The sequence below is a fragment of the Plectropomus leopardus genome, chromosome 6 (genome assembly GCF_026936395.1).
Source record: "Plectropomus leopardus strain MGB_pleo_1.0 chromosome 6, ASM2693639v1, whole genome shotgun sequence".
Lineage (NCBI taxonomy): Eukaryota > Metazoa > Chordata > Actinopteri > Perciformes > Serranidae > Plectropomus > Plectropomus leopardus.
In genome coordinates, this window is record NC_142181.1 from 26245256 (window position 1) to 26271095 (window position 25840).

The 25840-nt window shown below is 37.4% G+C and overlaps 2 protein-coding genes and 1 pseudogene across 7 annotated transcripts in view; 2 read left to right on the plus strand and 1 right to left on the minus strand.

Moving 5' to 3' along the window:
• Window positions 1-217: 217 nt before the first annotated feature.
• LOC121937779 (odorant receptor 131-2 pseudogene) lies at window positions 218-1156 on the minus strand (annotated as a pseudogene).
• A 3610-nt stretch (window positions 1157-4766) lies between these two features.
• Window positions 4767-13275, plus strand: LOC121943816 (diablo IAP-binding mitochondrial protein-like). Of its 5 annotated transcripts, XR_006105870.2 has the most exons (8): window positions 4767-4886; window positions 5357-5483; window positions 5588-5710; window positions 7967-8077; window positions 8258-8354; window positions 8734-8957; window positions 10889-10942; window positions 12435-13275. XR_006105870.2 is itself a non-coding variant. In XM_088079103.1 (7 exons), the coding sequence occupies exons 1-6, from the start codon at window positions 4843-4845 to the stop codon at window positions 8940-8942; spliced, it is 711 nt and encodes a 236-aa protein (XP_087935229.1). In that variant the 5' UTR covers window positions 4767-4842; the 3' UTR covers window positions 8943-8957; window positions 9044-9344. The 5 variants fall into 5 exon arrangements, 4 of the variants coding, with proteins under 4 accessions (XP_087935229.1, XP_042343370.1, XP_042343371.1 ...); XM_088079103.1 differs by lacking the exons at window positions 10889-10942; window positions 12435-13275 and adding an exon at window positions 9044-9344; XM_042487436.2 differs by lacking the exons at window positions 10889-10942; window positions 12435-13275 and adding an exon at window positions 9080-9344.
• A 4525-nt stretch (window positions 13276-17800) lies between these two features.
• nectin3a (nectin cell adhesion molecule 3a) overlaps window positions 17801-25840 on the plus strand; it is a 46903-nt gene continuing 38863 nt past the window's right edge. Inside the window, exon 1 of one of the 2 annotated variants that reach the window (XM_042486055.2) lies at window positions 17801-18022. In XM_042486055.2, coding sequence (XP_042341989.1) covers window positions 17944-18022 — 79 coding nt within the window. In that variant the 5' untranslated portion in view covers window positions 17801-17943. The remainder of the gene's footprint in view (window positions 18023-25840) is intronic. The other variant, XM_042486054.2, reaches the window with a different exon arrangement.

Genomic DNA, 25840 nt, shown 5'->3' on the forward strand with positions numbered 1-25840 from the left:
ATCAATCATACTCATCAGATGGGGTCTATATGGTGTCAAAATAATGCAGAGACTGGAAATTTTTTTGGCTTCACGTTAATGCTGGAATTGATCAATGTAATCACAGTCATGCTCATAGAAAGAAATAGGCCAATGTGTGAACACACACTGAGATATTGAACAGAGGGCATATTTACTGATTGCTTGTTCGCTGAATGATAAGGTACATTCATTTCTTTCAGTTAAATGAATTTAAAGATTTTTTCTTGTACAAGCCAGAGAGAGCATAGTATTTCAGTGCACGAAAAAACATTTCATCTCTGAGGCCATAAATGAGAGGGCTCAGACACCTTGGAGCAAGAAAAAAAGTAATGTAATTAAAGTACCTGATGTTAATGTATAACATGAAATTAATTTGAAGGACAGCATTGTTTATGAATGGGTACCACAGCTGGATGAGACAGAGCAGCAGCTGGAAAGCATGAAGAATTACTGTTCTGAGCCCTTTCCATGTTGACTTTTTATTTTCTCCTGATGCAGCTTTGGCCACTTTCATTATCTTAATATAGGAGAAAACAATAATAATACACATAATCAAGAAGTAAAACTGATATACAGCTGACCTAAGATGACCCTGCCATTTCTGCAAAATTAATATCTCAGCTGAACATGCATTATATTGTGTGTAAACGCTATTAGAGGCAGATGCAAAGAAGGTGGAGAGGACAATAAAACAGGGTACAGAGCTGAGGCCGTGAATGATGAAGATACAGTGCATAGTGCTGCGTGTGGAGCACAATTCTCCGTGGCGCAGGGGCATGCATATGGCCACATAGCGCTCCAGGGTCATTGCTGTCAGAGTAAGTGGTGTGACGACAGTGTACACCGCTGACAAAATGTAGAAAATGAGACAATGCCATATTTGCATGGTTAAATGAAAATAGTCAAAAATTAGCATAAAATTTGTCACAATCATGATCAGACAATCAGACAGGAGTGTTACAGCAAATAAGATGTAGCGCATGGTTGTGTAAAAGAAATCCTTCATAAAGAAGGTTATGATCAGCAAAAAGTTGATGCAGAGGAAAAGTGCTATCAAAACCTGAACTAAAATGACTCGATAATTAATCTTTCGCACTGAGGATCCACCACCAACCAATGAGTTGTTGTTAGCCATATATTTCAGTGTTGTGCATAAACACAGAGTGATGAAGACAGAGTGTCAAGTGTCATGATCTAAACTGTGTCAAAATAAATTTGATCAGGCTTTTCAGAAACCATCTAAAAGTTGCAACCAGCAGATTTTGCACATATTAACACACATGAACACAGCAGGTTAAAAACATCCTTTAGTTTCTCAAACCCTACCTGTACTTACATGGCACTATTGCTCACAGTTACAAAGGCAGATGTTTTCTGCTGAGCTCTGTGTCGCCCCTGAGAGGACCTTTTAAGCTGTGAGTGGCTGGTACATGACAACTATTGCTGTCATCATTGTACACTTCCAGTGCTCCTCATACTGTGATCAATTAGATTACACTCATTGCTGAGAAAATATTTTATTATGCCTCTGGTCTACACAACCATGTTTTTGGGTTGTCTGTACGTACATACGTCTGTCTGTCTGTATGTATGTATGTAAGCCCATTCTAGTGAACACAATATCTCAAGAACACCTCAAGGGAGTTTGTTCAAATTTGACACAAACATTCACAGGGACTCAATGATGAGCTGATCAGATTTTGGTGGTCACAGATCAAAGGTTAAGGTTACTGTGGCCTCGTACGCTTCATTCTTGTGAAAGCGATATGTCACAAAACCCTTGAGAGAATTTCTACAAATTTGGCACAAATGTTAAAAGGATTAGCTGATTAGATTTTGATGGTCAAAGGTGAAGGTCACAGTGATCTTGTGTGTAAAGCGTGTATGTTGTTCACAGATATGGATGTAAATGCTCTCTGTGACCCCATGTGTACAGTAAATAAATAAATATTTAGAATTATATTAACACACCTGCAGTATGAAATATCTTTAAAAATAAAAATAAGACAAGATGCTTAGGGTTCCTTTAAAAAAAAAAAAAACCCTATCGTACAAACAGTCTGTAAAAACGTCTGCACACTATGATGCAGTTGTACTACAATCGCAGTATATCAATTAAGTGGTAGGTGTGTAACGATACATTGACCTGGATCAATATATCAATTCCATGATCAATGATCCAGTAGTACTGATGCAAAGTAAAAATTCCCAAGATACGTCTATTTCACCATTTCTGTCCATGCACACATCCTTTCTAAACATTTAAGCAGTGCTAGCACCAGGCAGATTGTGGTAAGTAGCCAAGATAAACTTTCAGATGTTTCAGAAGTTGTGATTTACACCCCAAAAGAGAACCCCAGTAACGAGTGCTAAAACCCAGAAATCAGTTAGCATTTCAGCACCTCTGGATCCCTCATCTCAAACACAATGGGTTTGTTTGAGTGGGTTTTCAGTTAGAAGCCAAAAATAAGGTCTGTGGTTAATACAGCTTAAGAGACTTTCACATTTTGCTCTACAACATAAAATACATCAGTAAATACCCCACTAATGAACTTTGAAGCTTTTGTGTTGCTTACAAGTGGCTTTGCAGAAGGCAAAGTGAGTTCAGTTTTAATGTACGTTATTTTCCTGAAAATATGTATATGTATATAAATATGTGTATGTGTTTAGAAAGCACTGAGCATATGACAGAATAAAATGAGACTTGGATTATGCAGCAGGAGTTGTGATGAAGTTTGTAGGTTTAAATGTACTTGTTAATTTGTGTGTGTGTGTGTGTGTGTGTGTGTGTGTGTGTGTGTGTGTGTGTGTGTGTGATTTTGTTTGCATGCATATACAGAATAAAGCAACAAACATTAGGGAAAAAAAACATGTCACTTTAAAACAAATAACTTTGACTTGTACTTTGCTGACAGTTTGTTTCCTGAACAATCAACTTCTGATAGTTAACTTTGAGATGTCATGAGGGGATAAAACACTGAAAGTTTTTACTTGTCTTTCATCATCAGTTTATGTTGTCTTCAACATAATGGTGAAGATAATTAGCCAGTTGTCTGTATTCCTGTGTGTAATAATAATAAACACCAGTGAAACTAATTAAAGGTAATGATTAATGGCATCATTAATTATTTAAGGACTTCTCTGTTGATGTTTGCTTGACTAATGAATTCATCTAAGATCCTTTGTCAGTCCAACTTTATTAACAAACTTTAATCTTGTCTAAATGGATGTTTAAACATGTTTTAAGGTTATATATATATATATATATATATATATATATATATATATATATATATATATATATATATATATATATATATATATATATATATAATATTGTAAAATCAGTTTTGGTGACATCCACATTAACAGTTGCCCTTTGAGCAAATACTGCCAGATTTTTTATAGTCCCTAATATATCCCACATATATTTTATGACTTTACTCATAAATTATCTCACTGGTATAATGAAATCAGTGGATGACCCACATAATCCTTTGGCTTGATGTTTTTCAAATCATGGGAAGGCATTGATCAACCTAACAAGAAATGGCCCTAAAGTTTGTAAAAAGTTAGAAGCAAAGTAACTTAAAAAAAAGCAACAAAAAGGGAATAGTAAAAAACAACATAACAAAAAGTGAGCTGAAGAAAGTGGAACAAAGGAAAAGAATAAATAACTTGAAATCTATAATTATAAGAATTAAAAATACAGGTTTTATGACTTTTTCGGGATAATATTTAATAATCCCCAAGCTAATTTTCTTTTCTTTTTTCAAATTTGTGAGACATTTCTTGCAATGTGGCTCATTGCCTTTTCCCCCATGTTTTCAAAAGAAATCATATCAAATTTCTCAGGCTTCAGAAATGTAAATGCTTGCGAATACAGCACAAGAAAACTGAGGCCGATCCAAGTGTAAAAGGATTAACCCCTCAGAGTTCTTGAAAATTATAGTTTAACCCTAAAAACTGTGCAAACAATCAATATTTTTGGGAGTACAATCATGAAGCTGCTGTTGCTGCAGAGAAGTAGTAATAATTTAAGGCCAGGTTCTGATGCTCTTCGCTGTATGGGAAGATTTTACAAATCCTTTTTTCCTGACATTAGATGTTAAAATCTGAAAATAATTAGTAACATATATCTCTATGTATCTCTTATATCTTTTTTTTATTATTATTTTTAATTTATTAAATGTCCCTCGCATTAACCTCAGGCAGATCAGGGTAGCAGAACCAACAAAAATTATATTTTAAATCACAATAAACATTTGGGTAAAATTATTTGTAATCCACGTTTGTTTTGTTTTGTTTTTGGAAAACTGGTCTTAAATTTAATTCAGAGTAGCATTAAAAAGGTATAAAAAAAAAAAGGTGTAGAAAAAAAAAGAAGAAGTCTTAAATCTAATATGCCTTAAGCTGTGTAAACTTTGCTATAATAATAACTGATAAATGATCATTATTATTATTATTATTATTGTTATTATTATTATTATTATTATTATTATTATTATTATTATTATTATTGTTGTTGTTGTTGTTGTTGTTATTATTATTATTATTATTATTATTATTGTTGTTGTTGTTGTTGTTGTTGTTGTTGTTGTTGTTGTTGTTGTTGTTGTTACTATTAGCAGTAGTAGTATAGTAGTAGTATAATAGTATTTGTTAAAGAAAAAAGAAAAAAAGATGATGACAGGTTGTTGAGCAGAAGAAGTCATGCGTAGTTTTCCTCCAGGAGAGGGCGACAGTGTCCAGTGTGTGACAGCTCCACAGCAGGGGAACCTTTGCTCAGTGACGACGAACGTTTTATTGTGGCGGACCAACATGGCCGCGCTGAGGAGTGCGACAACCTGCTTCCGTCTGCTCAGGTAAGCTGTGTATTACGGTGAGATAAAATTATCCAAGTAAAGTTTGTAACTGAGTGAATATACGATCACAAAGCTAAACGTATCTTAAAAAGAAACGTCGTCCTCGACTTAAATGTGGGGAAATGAGGATGTTTTGCTCCATAACAGTGCTAGCATCGGCAACCGGAAGTTATCAGAGCACGCGTTAAACTTGTTTTTCTTGCTTAAAAGTAGCATTAGCTAATTAGGTAAGCTGTCAAATTAGCTTTGAGTTTTGAGTCCCCAGTTGATAGTTAGGTCTGTGGTCAGTGGTTAGAGCAAGATAGCGAGGCAACAGGCGATATAAGATCAATAAATTGATCGTATACCGCCTATAGACTCGCTTATTATTTCAACGAGGCAACGTAACACTGCGTCGATACTTAAATATAAATTTCCTTGATGAAACAGCACGTGTTTTTAACTGACATTGGTTATATTGTGTTGCTCAGGAGTTCAGCTCGTGTCCTGTTCAGGATACCTGCTGTCCATAAACCGGGGAAATGGACCAATATCTTGTACAAAAGTATCGCGTCTTTAACTGTGGGCGGTGGACTTTGTGCTGTACCTTTCAAACAGGTGAGTCTGTCACCTTGTCAGCGGCAAACACATGCTGGTATATAAGAGTGACAGCAGCCATCTATTCTTACAGTGTTGCTTGTTTCTCTGTGTATCTGTTGCAGGTTGAAAACCTCTCTCATGACTCTCTGATCAGACGAGCCGCCTCTCTGGTCACAGACAGTTCAAGCACTTTTCTCTCTCAGACCACTTTGGGGCTCATAGATGCCATCACAGAGTACTCAAAAGTAAGTTTGTGGCAACCATTTTAACTAAATCCAAGGTTTGCAAAATGACTTGTGGCAAGTTTAATATGTGTACAAGTCAAGTTCTTATAGCCAAATATCACAAATTGGAAATTTGCCTCAAGGGACATTACAATCTGTACAGCATACAGCATCCTCTGTCCTTAGACTAGGCATGTCCAAAATCCAACCCAGGGGCCATCACAGCTCTCACTTTGACTTTTAAACTGTACTGTATGTGGCCAACAACACAAATTTGGTTAATTAGATCACTATGCAGTTTGTAGACATGCATCAAGTAGGAGCTATGCTGACAAACTAATGTGTTTTCATAAACAGACGGCAGTCAAGCAAACAGAACGGTTACTTAACAGCAGACATTTCCTGCGAGGTAGCAGACATGGCCAAAGCAAACGAGTGTAAAGTTGACAGTAAGGACAGCAACTTTTAGGAGTGGAAAGTTGAAGATAAAACAGTTGCGTTTGTCTTGTTTGTTTGGGATTTTTTGTTTTGTTTGTTTCTTCAGTGACCCATTTGATACAAGAAGCAGTGAGCAGCTGGCCCCTACGTGTTTTCACATAGTCTAATCTGGCGTCCATTCTAAAAAGTCTGCACACATCTGCCCTAGACCCTCAATTTGGATAAGTAACACAAGCAGCGGGAGCACGCTCTCAGTTTACAGTTGATTGGCATTCATGAATTACACGTGTGCCTACAATCAAATCCGATTTTTCCATATCATTCATGAATCCGGTGTGGGTTTATAGTACAGAGCTGATTTATTGCAGATTGCAGATTTTCTCAGGTTTTGAGAATGAGACCCAGTGAACTGAAGTTAACAGTTTATTTTTTATTTATTACAGGGTTCTGACACAGTCATGGAAAACATCTTTTAGGCCTGGAAAAATAATGGAATTAGTAAAAGCATAGATAATTTTGCAGAAGTCATGAAATGTTGTTGTGTGTAGTGAAATTGTTACAGTAATCTTGAATTAATAACCTTGCACATTATGTAGAGTGATGGCAAATTTATATTCTGTAGCTGTCGATGTAACGTAGTTTTAATATGCGTCTCTTGTGACGTTTTGTTTACCTTTGCGTAGGTTTCTTCATTTATCCTGTGCTCCATGTCTCCCTTTAACGCCAGCTGAAATTTATTGTTTCAAGAAAATAAGAATCCGATTTGTTTGAAAAACGGCAGGCAAGTTGGACAAAGAGACAAAGTTATTATGGGTTCTTTAAAAGTCATGGGAAAGTTTTTAAATTTTGTCCATGAAAATATGTAGGTACTCTGTTATTAGCATCCCCATTAGTTGATGCAGAAAAATCAGTAACTCCTCTTGGGGGCCACACATAATTATAACAAAATAAAAAGACATAAACACATGCGGAAAAAAACATGCAAAAAAAAAGACATAAAAAAGTGCTAAAACTTTTGAGGTTGTACAGTACACAAATTCCAAATTAATTCATTCTTATTCATATGGCTACACCCTAAGATTAACCCTTACAACAGAACATTTATGTCATTTAAAGGCTTAATATAGGTCACCGCACATCCATATCTAGTATGAACAGTCATGGACATTCACCTTAGTTCACAGTGAAGGGTTACTGTAGGTCAGTGATGCACTATGTGATGACACTGAGCTGCACCAGGCGGAAATATTGGATACAAAGAATATTTTGTCTATTGGCTGTATGTACATATGAATACTATGTATTGGACAGCGATTGGATGAGTAAGATGACAATTTTTTTTTCCATTAGTCTATGTTGAAGTAGACCAGGGATGAAGGTACAGCGTGAAACAGGTATAGAGTTGCCCTTGTCCAGATGCAGCAATGTTGACACATCTCCACACAAACTGCAATGGATTTTTTAACGATGGCCAAAAACCTTAAAAGGCCAGTTCATCTAAAGCACACAAAGACATACCATTTGTCCTGCTTACTTCAGTGAAATATATGCAGTGTCGTCTTGGTGACTTCTGCTTTCACTCCGATACAACAGAGGTGAATGGTATTTTATTTGTGGCACTCAAAGAATTCAAATACATTTCTTTTCAGAAACACTGACCTGAGTAGTGTTAGGGATAATATACAGACCTCTACAGGCCTGTTTTACAGCCGTTTGTTTCAGCCCGAATATAATTTCATAAGTATTCATACTCCAGAAAACCCTCCTCTGAGCCTCTCTGCCTCCAAAGTTGGTCCTTTGTTTTTTTTAGTGTGTTTTTCTTCCTGTTTTTGCTAACAGGCTGTGCACACACTCATTGCCCTCCAAAGACGATATCTGGACTCAATTGGAAAACTGACTCCAGCAGAAGAGGATACAATCTGGCAGGTGATCATTGGCCAGCGTTCAGAGGTTAGTTTGTTTTGTCCTCTCCTGTGAAAAGTACTCCAAAACAAACCTGAGCCTCGCATTCAGTTTCTCGGTTGATTTATAGATTGCTGCGCTATAAATATTACAGCAGACTTACAAAACGAACAGCTGTAGATCTGTTTGAGTCTTACTCTGCTTCCATAATTATCTCTATCCTGACAGGTTAATGACAGACAAGATGAATGCAAGCGCTTTGAGTCCACCTGGATGAGCGCAGTCAAGCTTTGTGAAACGGCAGCCGAGGCAGCGTACAGCTCAGGTGTGTAAAAGACGATATGTGTGTGTGGTTGTGCGGCTGTGTGATCTAATGGTTGGGATGTCATGGTCGGGGCAAGTTTTCTTAGGGTTTCTGTAATGATGAATAAAAGTGTTTTCTTGTGAATCATCTTCCCAAAGCTTTGTACTTGGCTTTCTGTTCCTGTTCCTATTCAGCTGCTGTCAGTGTTACACTTAAGACTGTGTATGGATCATTTGTTGTCACTCAGTCGGGCTTTGTGCAAAACTAAATGGAGATGATGGACAAGAGTACCTTCTTAATGACCGGACCTAATGTCTGAACTTAAGGTGGTGTTGTGTCAACCATGTTTACAGTTTTTAACAATATGACAGAGTGTGTGTTTGCGTCTGTGTGTGTCCAGGAGCTGAACATGCGTGCATCACAGTGAGGACAAACATTCAGGTGGCCCTGTCGCAGGTGGAGGAGGCACAGAAACTGTCAGCTGATGCAGATAAGAAGTTGGCCGAGGCTAAAGTGATGGAGATTGAAAGGGTGGCACAATACGCTGCCTCATTAGAGAATAACAGTGATGAGGAAGAGGTGCCTGAGGCTTATCTCAGAGAAGACTAAAACCAACACCAAAAGGTATCAGAAAACAAGAAAAGGTTTATTTGCTTTCAAAGAAAATAATGTCTTTTTATCATCCTTTGAATGTCTTCTCTCTTTTCCAGTCTGTAACATGTCTGGCTCTGTGATATGTCATCTAGATTGTGCTCATTTAGGCGCTGATTTCTGCACAGAAATTCCCACACTGGAAAAGTGAATCACACAAAGTGAGGACGCCATCTGTCTTCACAATAGTGTTTGGTCATGGAAGACTATTTATTTGAATAATGGCACCTGCTTCTGCTGTAACGAGGATTATGTTTTTGATCTGTTGTTTATTGTATTGTTACTGGACGAACATCATATTTTTGTGCACTTTCCATAATTCAATTTAATAAAGACAAAACACATACGTTTTGTTTCAAATCGTGTACTTTTGCTTTTTACTTTTAGTAGGTACTGCTGCGGCCCTTACAAAGTACGTTCTGTTTCATGCAGTATGCGCCCAATCGGGACATACTACTTACTCATAACCTGAACTTTGATCCTCTTGCTTATATATATCCATCAGTTCATAAAGCAATCAAATGCTGTTACTAACACAACCTTCAGGCATGGATTAGTGTTCATTTGGAGTTGTTTCTGACCACCTGATGAATGATTGTTTTCTTTTTAGCTCTATTTTTCGTCAATATGTGTCTCTTTAACTACTAAATGCTCCATGTTTCCCAGCTAATCGCAAACTTAATCTGTGTTCCAAATTGCATACTTTTTACTTTTACTGCAGCTGCCTTATCAAAATATGCACTGTTGCATGCAGTGTCTGTCACCTGTCAATGAGCTGTTATCTGTTTGTGGCTCAGTCTATGTGACATATTTACCACTTCACAAAGGATTGTGGGTCAGAATAGCTAGAAAAGCATGTTCGCTAGCTTGCATACTGCAAAATGCCACGAGATGCAGGAGAACATACTGTTACATTTAACATACTACAGTATGTATTGGGACATACTAAATATTTTCTGGTATACTAATAGGATGGTAGTGTGGGGTACTGAAACACACAGAGAGTATTAAAACTGTTTATTTTTGCTCTTCACTTGTTAAAATAGCATCAGAAAATAAAATAAAGCTTTTTTTTCTTCATGTTTATCAGACAACTGTTTACTGAAGCCACCAGTGGATCAGATTCAGTATTGTCTTGTAAGGTCATGTTTTTGACATTGATCCAAAAGACTGAAAAACATTCAACCAGTGCTAAAAATGGAGGGGAAACAAAGTGTCCACTTCATATGGTTGCCAAAGCATGAAAGTTGATTGAAACCAGCATTTGCCAGATGTGTTCTGACTTAATTGTTGGTGTTATATGGACGTTGCACTTGAAAGCTGTCTGTGCCAACTATGTGAACAGAATGTCCCCTTGTGGTCTTCTTTGGAAATATTCTGTTTACTAAAGTAACCAGAAGCTGCTTTGTAAACACTTAAAAACCCAGAGACACCAAACAACAGGCTGACTAACGCTGTGTTTGTGAAATTCAGCCAACTGGCTACTTGTATCACATATTATACATGTTACTCTGAAGTTATGTATGAAGTAAACACAAATTTCAATTTGAAAATTTGTGAATTTACCAGAGTCCCTCTCACATAGCTCTGAGAACATCTTTAAGTCAATGCTTTTTCTTACTTGTTATTTGTATCTCTCTTTTTCACTCAGCACCTCCAACTTCTCTGCAAATTACCCATGTCCTCACCCTCCTGTTGAGCTTTTAGGCTGTTTCTCAACTCCTTTTCACTGTCATCACTTCATCTACAGCATCAACTCTTTCCACACAGTCACAGGACAAAAAACAAAACAGTCTTCCTCCTTTCAAAGAAACTGTGTGGTTGTGATGTTTTAATGAGACTTTTTTTAAAAAACAGAACATAATAATGCCAGTAAATTTCATGGCTGAATATTTTTTTTTCAGAATCGGAAATACTTAATTGATCCATGGAGGGGATTGTGTCTTGTGAATTACTTGGTGAGTATATGATCATGAAGATAACTAAAACTTAGAAAGAAGTAAAAGCACAAAGTATGAAGAAAAAAAGAAAAAAAGAAAATAGAAATACACTAATATGAAAAACAATTGGTAATAGTATGTACATATTTAAATTATAAATATGTATAATGTGCTGAGTGTGTAAAGTGTGTTAAAAATATAAAAGTATGTGCCTTATGCTGCAATACGAATAAAACAAGTCAGTAAAGTGGGAAATAGAACACATGTATGATGCAATAACGTACAACACATTATATGCACAAGTAAGCAAAAAAAAATAAATGATACAGATTTTGCAAACTTAGGCTCAGGTGTAGGCAGGGGGGTATACTTGTAAATGAATTGAATGCAGACTGACCTCATATATACATATGACTTCACAGACCAACAATATTGACCAGACACTTTAAAAAATGATCAGCCTATCCCTTATTTCCAGCAGATGGCGAGCTAAATCCATTGCAACACGTTTTCATTTGTTATTGCTACAGTTTAATGCAGTATTTGCAGTTTTATTCTCAGTCAGTATACTTTTATTTATAGAAGTCACCATTTCACATTGTATTTGCTTTTTTATTACAATGGTTTTGACCTATTTTCTTTGGTGTTTGTGGTCATAATTAAACTCCAGATTGTTAGAAAATCCTTCATGTAAATAAACTGTACTCTGCTGCATTTGCATGTGGCATTTTGTCTCTATACCAGCACATGCAGTACAATGTGATTGTGCATACATTTTTAATCAACCTTTAACACTCATTTCTGCCACCTTATGTTCCTACTTACCGGCAGTGGCGTAATGTACCAAAACTGTTGCAGTACTTGGGTATTTTTGTGAGTATCTGTGCTTAACTTGAGTTTTTATATCTCTGTCAACATTCTCTTTTACTCCACTACACTTACCCTATGCATCTTAGTTACTTACTACAAAGTAGAGAAGGCAGGGATGGGCTGGAAGGGAAAACAGGATTTTGTTCTTTAAATTCCTTAAGTTGTGAAAAAAAACAACCATGTTTTTTTTCAATTATATTAAAGGCTCCATGTCCTTATTCTAAAAATTCTGACTGCTTGCATTTTTATTATGAGCATTTACTTGTATGTTACTTTCAATACTAAGTACATGTAATATCATAAAATTACCTTTGATACTTAAGTACAGTAAATATAAGATACTTAAGACTTTTACTCAAGTGATTTTCTGATAAGTGACTTTCAACCAAAGTCATTGTCTGGAACAATATCTGTACTTTTAACTCAAGTGTGGCTTTCCAGTATTTCATTCACCACTGCTTATGTGCATGTTATCATATTATATTAAATACTGCAGAAATGTTTAACCACACTTTAAAAACATAAACCTAACCTGCAAGGCTATTTCCAAATCTACTCACTGTAGAAGCTTTATCCTTCAGTAATGTGAGCTCTGTAACATGTACGTTGTCTTAATTGTCTTCTCTTATGCCTTCCAAAGGTCAGTGTGCACTGCAGAGGGTCACTTCAGAGGGAGCTCATTATGGGGGAGACCTGTGTGGAGCTGCAAACACAAGTGTGTAGCGTCAGCAGTGAGGTGACCTTTCCCGACTCTAGATGGTCAAGCCTCGGCAGGGGATGGGACTGAGAGTGGCGGCTACAGAAAAAGGGGGGCAAGAGTGGGAGGTTTTGAGGTGTGCAAGGACCGGCTCACCAATGTGACTAGTGAGGAATGTTGTGTTTAACAAAGGCTGTTTTCACAGACTGTAAAACCAAATGTCCCAGACAGTCTGTGTGGATGTGCACCCACTAGTCATAGGGGAGGTGGTGCCAGTGCAGCCTTCGCTTGCCTGGAAGAAAATGTAATAGAGCTTACTGAGAAGTATTTTTGCTGCATAAAACCTCAGTGAGGTAACCACAATTACAAAGGTCATGGGTTGTAAATGCTCATAAACTATTTAGTGCTACTGAGGGGGTTTCTGCAGCATAAATTATATCAGTGGTGTAAAATAACCCATAGCTGAAACTATTTTGCCCAAATTGGTGATATCATTAACAGACAGTAGTATAATGTAACATTAGTATTAATTACATTCATTCATTACATTACTTCAGTATTTCTGTGAGTATTTGTACTTTACTTGTTATAATTCTTTCAACTTTCACTTTTACTCCACTACTTTTGCATTTTACTACAAAATAGGGAAGGATGGAAAAATTGGATTTTGCCTTTTAAATCCTTAAAGTTACATTTAGAAAGAGGCCTAATTTCTCTTCAAGTGTAATGAAAGCTCCATTTTAAAGGTGGTGTAGATATTGCAAAGATAAAAGCTTTATAATTCTCAAAACTCAGACTGCCTGTTTTTTTTATTTAAAGCATTTACTTGTACTTTTACTTTCAATACTCAAGTGCATTTCATATAATAAAATTATATCTGATACTTACGTACTTTAAATATAATTTCTTTTAAGTCTTTTACTGAAGTAATATTCTAATAGCTTCTACCAGAGTCATTTTCTGGTAAGAAATATGTATTTTTACTCAAGGATGGTTTTCCACCAATGTTAACAGATTAACAGATGTTAACTGTTTTGTGGGAGAAAATAAGATGTGATTCATAATCTCATAAATACTTGAGCCTCCTCACTGCTGTTCCAATGCAAAGTGGCCCATGAGGGGAGATTGATTGGTGAAAAGGGCAGCACTTTCTCCTGGGGATTTATGGCTCTTTAAGGATATAAATAAACCACCGGAGGGTATAGAGGCAGGGGGTACGGTGTTGTGACATATCATGGGTCATGCTTTAATCACAGAGATGCTGAACTGTAGCACCGGGGGAGAGAGCGGGTTAAATTTTGCAGGAGATGGAGGCTCCCTGTAGAGTTCATGTCCTCCTGATGAGGACTGCGGGCCATGAGGACGTCACAGCACAGTGAAATGGGAAGCTCCACATGAGGGAATCACATCGAGACGAGCGTTTTTGCTTATCTTCAGTGAATAAATATGATGTGTGCCTAAAACTGCTGAGGGAGCATGATTATCAGTTCAAGCTGCAGCGCGTGATAATAACACCATGCTGCACACAACGCCAGATTCCTGCATGTGTAAAAGCTGTAATTATCTCAAAGAAAAGAACAATGCAAGGGAGCGCTTCATTACCACTTTGTTTTAGGACTGGCGTCACACTGTGCACACCTTTTTTCAGAAGCAGAAAGCGGTGGAGCTTTCTGCATGTTACTGCTGTGTCCTTCACAAATGTATCTCCTGGGCTTTGTATTAACTTTCACATTCACTTCCTTGTTTTTTTCCCCCCACACTCTTAGAATAGTTAAAATTGGTTGTCTAGAAAATATGCAACATAAAGCTGAACAATATTTCTGTAGAATTAGGCATGGTTAGTGGTACAAAAAATGTTAGTATTTCTTCTTTGTGAAAGTTTATTTCTCAAATAAGAGAAGTGCTCAATACGCTGTGACAAAGGTGACAGCCTTTTTATGCTCAAAACTGTGCATTTCTATATTAAAATCAATGTGCACTGAATGTAGCTGCATGGAAGCATTGTGTTTTCAAACTAATGTTATCATTTTTTTACTGATTGATTGAATCTGCTACAGGAGTCTGTGACAAATGTGTAAAGTAACCAACATTATTCAACACCTGCTTATGAAAACTTGATCTATAAATAGGCCAGGTCTGGTGGATAGAGAGACTGCTGTGTTGCAGGCCTGATCTCCTTGATGAAGGCAATGAATCTTTACCTGCTCAGACACTGCTGTGGAGAAGATAATTGTGCTTAAAAGGTAAAAACGGTTATTTGGACGATTGATGGTTTCATTGCAGTTTAGTGTGCGTGTTTTCACAAGTGTGCTCTCAGAACAAGGGGATCCCCCACTGATCCATGCAAAATTTCACTTTTATTTTAATTTTATCAAATGAAAACTCCATCCACAAAGTGAACATTTGTATATCAATATGTCAATCTGTGGTTCCTTGAATTTATAAGGAATTTTTTCTTCTTGCATTACTCCACAGAAAACAGCATGGATTGATTTATTAATTGACTGGGGACAACATTTATCAATAGCAAAAAATATATCACAATATCCATTTACAAACTCTTACACAACTCATGCTGTATTATCCAAGTCTCATTAATTCAGTCGTACACTTAGTACATCACAAAGTACATTTCTGCTAAAAAAAATACCATTGAAAACTGAACTGAAAGTAAAATGTATGTGCTCTTTTCAACAGCAAACTCCAAGATTTTTCGTAAGCAAAAAATGTAAGTGTATGGGAAGTACTTAGCATGCAACTGGTTAAATGAGACTTAATTTATACCGCACAAGTTGCGTGAGAGTTGGTGAACAGATGTTTCAATATGGTGTTCCATGGAGGAATGCAAAAAAAATTATGTTTTCATCAAAAATTCAAGGTAACACAACATGACTTGATGATATACAAATCGTAATTTTGTGAGTGAAATATTCTTTGAAGGATGAAAACATGCATAAAGATCACTATTTTATAATTGCTGCATGTAAATGTTCAGCAGTTATCCACTCATGTTCTAGCTAGGGTCAGATTAACTCTCTATGGGGCTCCTACAGGCCCTCCCAACCCTGTTTTTCTCATTTTCTCTAAACTCTGTATTAGTTAGAAATCAATATTGTTTTGGAAAATTGATTAAGCAAATTCTCTTAAGAAAATGCATGGTTTAAGTGAAATATAAACTGACATTATAAAGATCGTAAAACTAAATTTTAGGGCCCCTCTTCAAGGATGGCCGTAAAATGATGTAACAAAGCCGGTGTGACTTTAGGGTCCTTATCATGGCAGTCTATGTTGTGCTTTAGTGTTGCAACCATATTACTAAACAAATGTTTGATTAATCAAGTCACCCAAAACCTGTTGCCAGGGCATCTGGTGGCTTAGTGGATTAAGCAGGCACCCCATGTATAATGGCACTGCCATGCTGCAGCAGCCACAACAGTTGCAGGTTCAAGTCCAGCTTGCAGCCTTTTGCTGCATGTCATCCCCTTTCTCTCCCCCTTTCACAATGCTGATCTGTCCTATCTAATAAAGGCAAAAATGCCAAAAAATAATCTTTAAAAAAAAACAACAACATATAGCCACGTGGTGAACCTGGGGCCTTCGGGCCCCCTTTGGTTTAGGGGCCTCAGGGCAGCTGCTCACTTTGTCCAGCTGGTTATCTAGTCTGGGTCCAATTCAACAACTACAGCCCTCTCTGATGTTTTTACAAAGTCTCATGAATGACAATCTAATGACCAATGTTAAGATTTTTTAGCAATCTTTGTTAACAGAATTTTTGTGACTCCCTCTGCTACTGCCCTTCTGCAACTACAACAGACAGTAATATGGCCTACTACAGTTACTCTGATGACTACTACCACTGATAGAACTACTGCTAGGCTACTAGTGGTGGTAGCTAAGTACAATTATGTGTACTTTACTTGTCTGCCCATGTCATGCAACTTTATACCACAACACTACACTTTAGAGACATACTGGATTGCATGTTTTACTATCATGCATTCTGCATTAAAACTGTTACTTGAAGACTTACAGAATGGCCAGTTGTATGTCAATAAGTCATACCCTGTTACCTTAAATTCATTAAGAAAATGTTTTCCTCACATGCCTTCACGGAAAATGGCCAACATATTGATTCACTGATTGAATGGGGACCACGTTCAACAACTGCAAAACTACATCAAAACATCCATTTACAAACTCTCACACAACTCGTGTAGTATAAGCAAAGTCTCATGTATCCAGTCATATGCTCAGTGATTCACAAACACATGTATTTTTACAAAAAAACCCCTCTCAGTTTTAGTGAAAAAAAAAAATTCTGCTGTTGTTGAACATGGACCTAATCAATCAATAAATCAGTCAGTTAATACTGATGTGTCAAAGTAACATGGTGTGACTAATTGATATAAAAATGGCCAGTTTATAGGGTGAAGTATTCCTTCCAGTTAATGTTTCAATGCAGATTTTTACTTCACTGTACTACTAATACAGAGCAGAGGAAGAGGTACTTAAGTAAAAGTAGCAACACCACAGTGTAGAAATGCTCTGTTTCAAGTATTCAAAAAGTACAAACATATAAGCATCAGAATGCACTTAAAAGTATCCAAAGTAAACATACTCATTATGCAGAATGGCCTTATTTCAGAATTATACATATTATGTGACTGGTTTGACCCATTTGTCACTTTTATGTTGCAGCTGACAAAGGTGTTGCTATTTTTAACTACTTTATAAACTATGAGGCAGTTTAATTTATATATCATAATTTATTAGCCAGATTATTTGTTTTAATAATCTGGATTTGCAAAGTGAAAGATGCCAGATAAACAAAGTTGTGTAAAAAGTACAATATTTTCCTCTTAAATGTATTCTAGTGGTGTAGAAGCAGAAAGTGCCATGAAAGGAAAAGACTCAAGCCAAGTACAAGCACCTCAAATGTGTATTTAAGTACAGCACTTAGGTAAATGCACTTAGTGACTTTGCACTAGTGCTAATCCACAGCCTACTAGCTCAGTTCCAGTCTACTAACATACTATGGTAACAGCCAGTTTTCATGTTTTTTTTGGTTTTTTTTCACACTTTTGGATCAGAGGAGATCTGAACAGTTTCTGTAGTGCTTTATGCAGCAATACGACTGCTGCAATGCCACCAAGTTACCACAACAAATTCTGATACAACTCTATTACATCTCAGAGGTGTCCTGTGTTCAAATAGAACAATTGAAATCAAATGGGCATGATTGGGACCGTGTGTGTGTGTGTGTGTGTGTGTGTGCGTAGGCTTCGTGTGTGTCTGTTTGTTGTCCTGCAGAAGTGGTACAGCCCACGCGGATCGGTCGCTATGGAGAGAGCAGCTCCCCAGGAGCTCGAGCCAGCAGCAGCCAGAGAGAGCAGGGACGAGCGAGGAGGAGGACGGACCAGAGAGTGCCGGAGCGCACAAACAGACGGGAATCATGGAGAAAAGATCACCGCTCAGGAGGACTAACGGACTGCGACTTTTAACAACATTTATCACCTTTTACGGACTTACCTGTGAGTTAACTATTCCTTTGTCATTTGCTACTTTAGAGGCCACTGATAAGTTGCAGTGGAGTCACCGATTCATAACGCCAAAACCGGCTGCTCCTCATTGTGTTGCTCCGTTCAAAGCCAGCTAGCTTCATTTAAGCTAACGGTTCATGTCTGTGGACACAGTTATCCCAAAATTACGTCGGTAGGAAAGTAAGTTAGCTCCTGACGTCAGTTCACGGTTAGCTAAACCTCGCTTTCATATTTGAATACAACTTCGTAAACGTTTCACACAGTAGTTAAATGACAAGTTACCCCACTGAGCAACTGTTTATTTCACACAAGCTAGCTCAATTAGACTTTCATACCAAATCCCTCCACTCGGGACAGAAGATAACTGATTTTTTTGGTAATTACATGCACATTTTGTAGCTAACGTTACTCCCAGTGTGTGACAAAGTCATGACCAGCGGCTGAAGAAGTATTCAGATCCCTCACTTAAGTAAAAGTACGCTACTAATACCAGACGCTGTTACAAGTAAATGCCTCTCAAGTAAATGTAATTAGTATAATGAAGAATATGTGCTTAAAGTACCAAATGCAGAAAAATATAAGAACAACAAAAACCAAACAAAAACCACATTCAAAGATACCTCAGAATTATAGAAAAAAAGAAAAGAAAAACAAGCACTCACAAAACGCAATAACTTCAAAAATGAAAAAACACACCCCCAAACTCAAACGATTTTGAAAAAAGAGGGAAAAAAACATCAAAAATACTCACAATTTAAAAAAGGGGAAAATAACACCCAAAATTCTAAATAAAATCTGTGTTTTTCATAGTGGTCACTTTTCTGTGGATTGACTGATTGATTAATTAACTATTGTCGCAGCTGTATGTTTAAACGGTTTACTAATTTAACTTATGACAAAACATCATATTTCATAAACTCTTCTTATGTTTTTTTTTTTCAAATTCCTAATATTAAAGTAACTAAAGCTGTCAGATTGATGCAGTGAAGTAAAAAGTACAATACATCTCTCTGAAATGCAGTGGAGGAAAGTATACAGTTGCATAAAAAAGAAAATCTCAAGTAAAGAGCAAGTACATTAAGTTCATACTTTATTACAATATTTGAGTAAATGTACTTAGTCACATTCCACCACTGGTCATGACTAAACTGACATTACTAAGAGGGAAGTGCCGGCTGGTTTTTCTTTCACTCAGATTGAAACTCATTGAGGGACAGCATTGATTCATGGTGTACAAAAACAGAGTATTGTGGGTGTCACTCAGCAAAGAGGAGCTCCTTTGTGAAAAGTTTGCCAAGTGGTTGTTGGACACAGATGGGGGGGATAAACGTTATGTGATACAGGAGAGGAGAAGCAGACTTCTCTGCTTTGGGGCGTGAGGGGTGGCAGGGGAAATGAAGACATATTTCAAGAGAGGCACTGCAGTCGCAGAGTCTCTGGAAGTATTGACCTGCAGTTGGGCTGCATGCCAGCCAGAGCACCTTCCAGTCTCTAAACTGTCCCGAGCAGTGCAGCTGGAGAGCTTTGCTGTATCCCATTCCTGAGCTGGGATTACAATACATGACATGCCTACTATGACAAAAGAAGAGACAAACATTGATGGATACTAAGGTAAATAGTACCCAGGAATGCACCATTTGTTTTTTTTTACTGAATGCAAGGGCAATAAAAGCATTGCAGATGTTCCATGGTAGCAGTTTCTGAAAAAGGACAGTAAAACCTTTCCACCATTGCTGACTGTAATAAGTAACCAAGTATAACAGTCACAGATATTACTTTTAAAGGTAATACCTTAGGTATGGGGATGCAACTAATGATTATTTTTGACTGATTAATTTGCAGATTATTTTCTCAAATACTTGATACTCTCTTGGTATATAAAATATTAGAAATTATCTAAAAAACAAAATTAGTCAATAACTGTGTAAGATTAAGGAAATTAACTAATATTCCCATTTAAGAAACAAGACTATAGTGAATTACTTGACATTTTTCCCCTAAAAACTACTCAAAAACAAATATTTGATCATTAAAATTGTTGCCAAATAATGTTATGTTGATCAGCTGATTAGACTGAAATCTAATCTTTGCAATTCTCTTTTGGTATAGCCAGAGCTGCACTCGATTTCTTAGGCTGATATAGCCAAGACCAGTGGTTTCAAGTGAATTGCCAACATGTCAAGTTTCGAAAGAAATATACTTTATTTTAAAATAGACCTACAGTGAATTTCCAGCTCAGAGCTTTTATTTTGAAGTGCAGTTTTCTGCCATAGGATGAGAGTTTTTTCCCTAGTATTTTACTGCCCTGTTCTTGGTAATGTTTGGCCTTTTAACATGCTCTTCCTTTGCAGTATTTTTGCCACTGAACTTGAAGCAATAATATTCAATAATAATATACTTTGTTGGTTCCAGTGCTATTTATTTACATTTTTTTAGCTAACTGCACTGCATTGTGTAATGTGTTCTAAGCCCACGTGTTGTTGACATTTTCTCAAATAAATGAAATATGCTGTAATTTGTCAATTTCGTGGACTTTAAACTAATGACTATGGAGAAATTTGGACCCTGTGGCTGGAACACTTGGGAAGCACTGGCCTAGGTATTGATATTTTACAAGATTTTTGATAATGATACATGGGCAAATATTTATTTAATATTTTTACTAAGACACATATAATGACGCATTTTGGATAAGCGTCACTAAAAATAGGTTTTATATGAATTGTGACCATGTTCTCAGCCGTGCATTGAAAGATATACTATCCAGGATTTTCCTTAAAAAAAGCAATATATAGACTCACGTAAATGTAATCCCTCTCAGTCATCACCTATGACCCAAAGTGTGTGGCGATGTATTTTTATGCAAACTTTGCTCTCCTCCTGTATTGTATTTTTTTCTATGTTGGGGACGTTTATGGGCATGAAACCCCACAGCACTCAAGTGAGATTTAGACTATAAAAATAAGGTAGCAACCAGGTGTCAGACCATAAGAAGCTAGTATCCAAGAGACACAACGCCAAAAAAACAGCTTTTTTTTGGTATTGTGAGGTGAAACATCAAACAAGAGTGAATCTGGGGTTGGTTTAAACTTCCACTTTCGCTGGTGAGCATGTTTACAAACAGTAACCTACAATCCTGCATAGTGTACCTTTAAATACACTTCCAAGTGCTCATTTGTGGACAAACTCTAAAGGAGACAGTGTTTCTAAATGACCTCAAACATATATTTGGCATTTCCATACTGCAGTTTCTTGTTGCATATCACACCACAAACGGATAAATCTATGATAAGATTATAGTGGCTCATATATTGGCCTTGCAGACTCATCGGTCATGCTCCAGTATGTGTGTTTCTGTGGCTGGCACTATTGTCATCTCTGTCATGCGTACACACGCACTTGCAGCACATACTTTTACAGAGTCCTGTTCATACCATTCTTTTTCTGTCTGTACCCACAAAACATCGGGTCATAAATCAACACAGGGAACTTATAAACAATGCACTGTTGCAAACTAAGCTGATTAGCCTCCAAATGTGTGCTGCAAGTGCCATGTGTGTGCACCTCATCAGCCAAACTAGCTGATTATTAACACAGGGTACAAATGAGCCAGTGAAGGTTACTTTTGGTGTCGTGTTTGGAACAGAAATGTGTGCAGCTTTTTGACTCTCAACAACATATGGTTGGAGCCCATGTGGCCTAGCCTGCTGTTGTGTCTTTAGCAGACCACAAGTGTGCAGGGGGACTTTGTGTCAAAACGCTTCCTTGACTGTGTCATTTTCAGATTCCCTGTAGTGTACACAGCTTTGTGAGGAGGGGATTCGTTCAAGGCGTGGCTACGGGCTGTGAGGTCTGTAATTGAAGACCGTAGTTTTGTGGTTTCTTCTCTTGGGCCGCATGATTCATAATCTAAATAAATAATGTTGTAATGGAGCCGCCAAAATTACAGACTCAAAACAGAAATAGATTTTAAAAAGCAGGGCACTGACTGAGCAGATTGGTTCCTGTTAGGAATTAATGTGCTTCACTGGTTATTAATTGACAGCAAGATGTACCCAAGAAAGTAGGTTTGTCATTACTTTAAAAGATACAGCTTTGTAGCAGCAGCACAGAGGGCAGATCAGGTCAAAACACTTTTTTGGGGACTTTTTGTGTGTGGGAGGTCATTGACTAACTTAATGTCATTGGCTACAGTTACATGCACACCAGTATTCCCCTATTCCAAATATGACAATAATGCCCCAGGGATGACGTTTTTATTTAGGCCAACCCAGAAGTTAGCGTCTCCCTCTTCAAAAAGCCCATGGCTGTTGTACTTCTTCATGTTTTGACGTGTAAACGGGTGTGTTAATGGAATATTAATTTGCCATGTAAACAGCTTAGTAGGAGTATTGCTTTTTTTAGAATAAGGGCAAAAAACAAATTATTTTGTGCATGTAAACGTACTCACTGTCAGTCTCAGCATTGCAATTGTTTTAAAGATGTAGAGATTTAGGTGTGTGGCAACCTTCCAGGCTTCTCTGGGAAATTACAATGTTTTATGGCATCAGAAAAATTGTCTTTAACAATGAATTTTACTCAGTTCACTTTTACTTTTTTTTACCAGTCCTGATTCTTTAAACAATGATTTGTTTAAGCTTAAGCTTGACTTTGTGAAGTCGACCAACTTGTGGTCCACTGACTAAATATGCCTGCAGATGCCATTTCGCTCATGTCTGGTGTTAATTATCCACACTGGTTATTTGCTTTTAGAATTATATGCAAGAAAGGGCTTTTTAAGTAAGTTTTAGCATTTGGATTCACATCTGTGGGTGGCAGCTGTGGCATTCATCTGATCCTCTCATTTGATCTTAAATCTCAGCTGTGAAGCAGCAGACTGAAAACTCCTAATCACATTAAATGCATGCAGTGTTTTCTTTTTGAAGGAGGGCCATCAGCAGATGAGTGTGCTGCTTTATTGTGGGACATGGAGGCAGTGTGCGTGTGGGGATCGGGGAGCAGGCTGTGGTCACCAGCTTCTGTTGACTCCACCCTTTGCTTCCTCTTCCTCGACAGATGTGACTGACTGTCGGAGGCTTTGTATGGTAGGCTCCTCCCTGGTGGTCCATCAGTTACTTCAGAGCTGTAACACCCAGTTTTAGCTTATCCCCAGACTCCTCTGTAACCAGGACGAATGAAAAGACACCAGTGTGATCTGCAGTCAAATTGTTGATTACTTTCAACCTATTGCTTTCACAAGTCCACAAAGGACTGCCTGCACTAAAACATTCTAACCTCAATTACCCTGACTAAAGGTTTTGTATATTATTTGTTATAACAGGGGATCTGGAGATGGCACAGATTCCCATTCATTCCAATGAAAGTTACTTTCACAGCAGTTACTCTCGTTTGCTTCTGTGTTGAGCTACCCTCAAGTGACATGAAGGTTTTACGAATATTAAGTCTTCATGGTTTTAAAATAGGGTTCAACTGACTTGGGGGTCTTTTAGGGCCGATGCTGATCATTAATAGATAATGAGACAGATAACCAATATTTGGAACTGATGTGCATTTCCGATAAAAATATTTAGAATTTGGAATATAACTAACTCCAACACAAAATTTTGTTTAAATGTAAATGTTTAATCAAAACTGAAACATTCAAGATCATATACAGTTCCTAGAAACTTTTTAAAAAGTCCAGAAAAAAATTTAATAAAAAATGAATAAATAAAAATAACTCCTTGAGGTTTCACAAAGTAAAAGTTTCTCACATTCTGACACTTTCTTTAAACGTTTCAATTAATTAATTTTATCGATGATCATTAAAATAAAATACGACACAGATAATTGGCAAAAAGCCAAATATCAGCCCCAATAACCAGCCAGGCTTATAATCTGTTCAATGAGCCACTTCACAAGGACTTCACCCAAAGAAAATACTGATAAAGAAAAATTTAAATAACCTCTTTGATACGAAGAACTTTAGGAGTTATTGAAATTATTCAATTTGTACCATTACTGTTTGACTCTGATGAAGGTGCAGTGCCAAGAAACATTGCTTTTTTTGCACCTTATTAAATATTTAAGTGAATCGTGTACTGTAGTATTTTCTTTGGGTGCATTCATTGTGAAGTGGCCCACTGAATTGTGTGCTGTAATTCGTCCATTCTGTAAGCACCGACCGCCGAATGTGGAGGGGCTGAGGTGGAAGGGATTCCCTCAACTCTTTTGGCTGACCTCTTTGCATTCGTAGTGTCAACAGTTTTACAGACATCTCTGGACAAGGATTTTAATGCGTAGTCACACCAAACAGACATCAAAAAACTATTGATGACAAAGGCCAACTGTTTTGTCGCCTCCCGTTGCCTCGTATCACCTCACGTTGTAAAGACCACAGCCAATGACCAACTATCACGGTGGTACTCTATAGTCGTCATTCATTCATTCATTCATTCATTCATTCATTCATTCATTCATTCATTCATTCATTCATTCATTCATTCCTCACTTCTGTTTATCTTACCATGCACAAAGCTGAACTGCCTATCAGACTGATTTCACCTGCCAATGAGCGCCGCCAGCTTTAACACCAACTGAAAAATAGCTGACCAGGGCTGACTAGTGCCATTGGTGTGAGACAAAACACAAAATCTAGGGCATCAGACGCTCAACAACGGCCTGATATTGACCGACAGCTGACCGTCCAGCTGCTTAGTATGTCAGGGCCCTTAAACTACCCAGGCATTTTAAATCTTATGCCAAGAGGGATGAGGCTGGTGATATTTTCTTAGTGTCAATAAATCCCTTGAAAAGATAAACCAACAATGAATTAAAGGTCAAGCCTGACATGGCTTTTATTTTTGCTGTTCTCCAAATAAATAAATAAATAAGAACACAAGCCACACCACTGCACGTGGTGACATTTACCTACATTACCATGAACATGGCCTCTGTAAGTTATTTTGAGTCAGTCCCACATACACAATGCAGAATAAATACTTATTAAATTTGAGGTTATAGCCATCAACAATTGCACTGCACATTAAGCCCTGATGGAGCTGCTAAAACTACAGTGCCCAACTGTTTTAGGAAAAAACCTTTTTTTCCAATGAAACTTAATATTTATGACCCACCTTTTAAAGATAGGCATCTTCTTTAGGAATGAATGGGCTTGGAGCTGAATGCCACATACAGGGATGGGGAGTTGGAAAGCATTGACAGTCAGACTTTGTTGAATTGGGTTTTTCCATGTGATTTAATGATGAGGACACCAATATAGAATCGCGCCAGCCTCAACTTTTAACCCAATAGTCTGTTTCTTGAGCCAACCATAGTACTTCTGGTGGCATTCATTATTTTGTGTTTGCTTCCTCCCAGGCCAACACTGGGAGTTACCCGTCATTAGGAGCACAGTGCATGGGTAATTAGCCATTCAAAATTGGGAGGAAAAGGAGTAACATGCAAAAATACATAGAAAATTCTGTTATTAGGTATGTTTTTTTCACTGAGTGTTAGCTGCTTTGTCTTGTCTACAGAATAAATCTTGGATAGACAGGAATTGACTGTTTTAATCACTGACTCATAGGAAACTGCACTGTAAAAATGGCTTCCAGATATTTCCATGGTTAATTACCTACTGTGAATGAACACAGGGAAACCTTTTAAACCGTTTTTTGCCTGCTGTTTGCAGGAATCAGGGTTTTTCCGTGAGGTTAGGGTCACTCAGATACACTGTGGCTCCACAGTCCATGTTAAAGAGGTATACATGCAGGATGTGCACAGTCAGCAGTTGAATCCCCCCAGGAGGGGAGCGCCGGGGTTATGGGA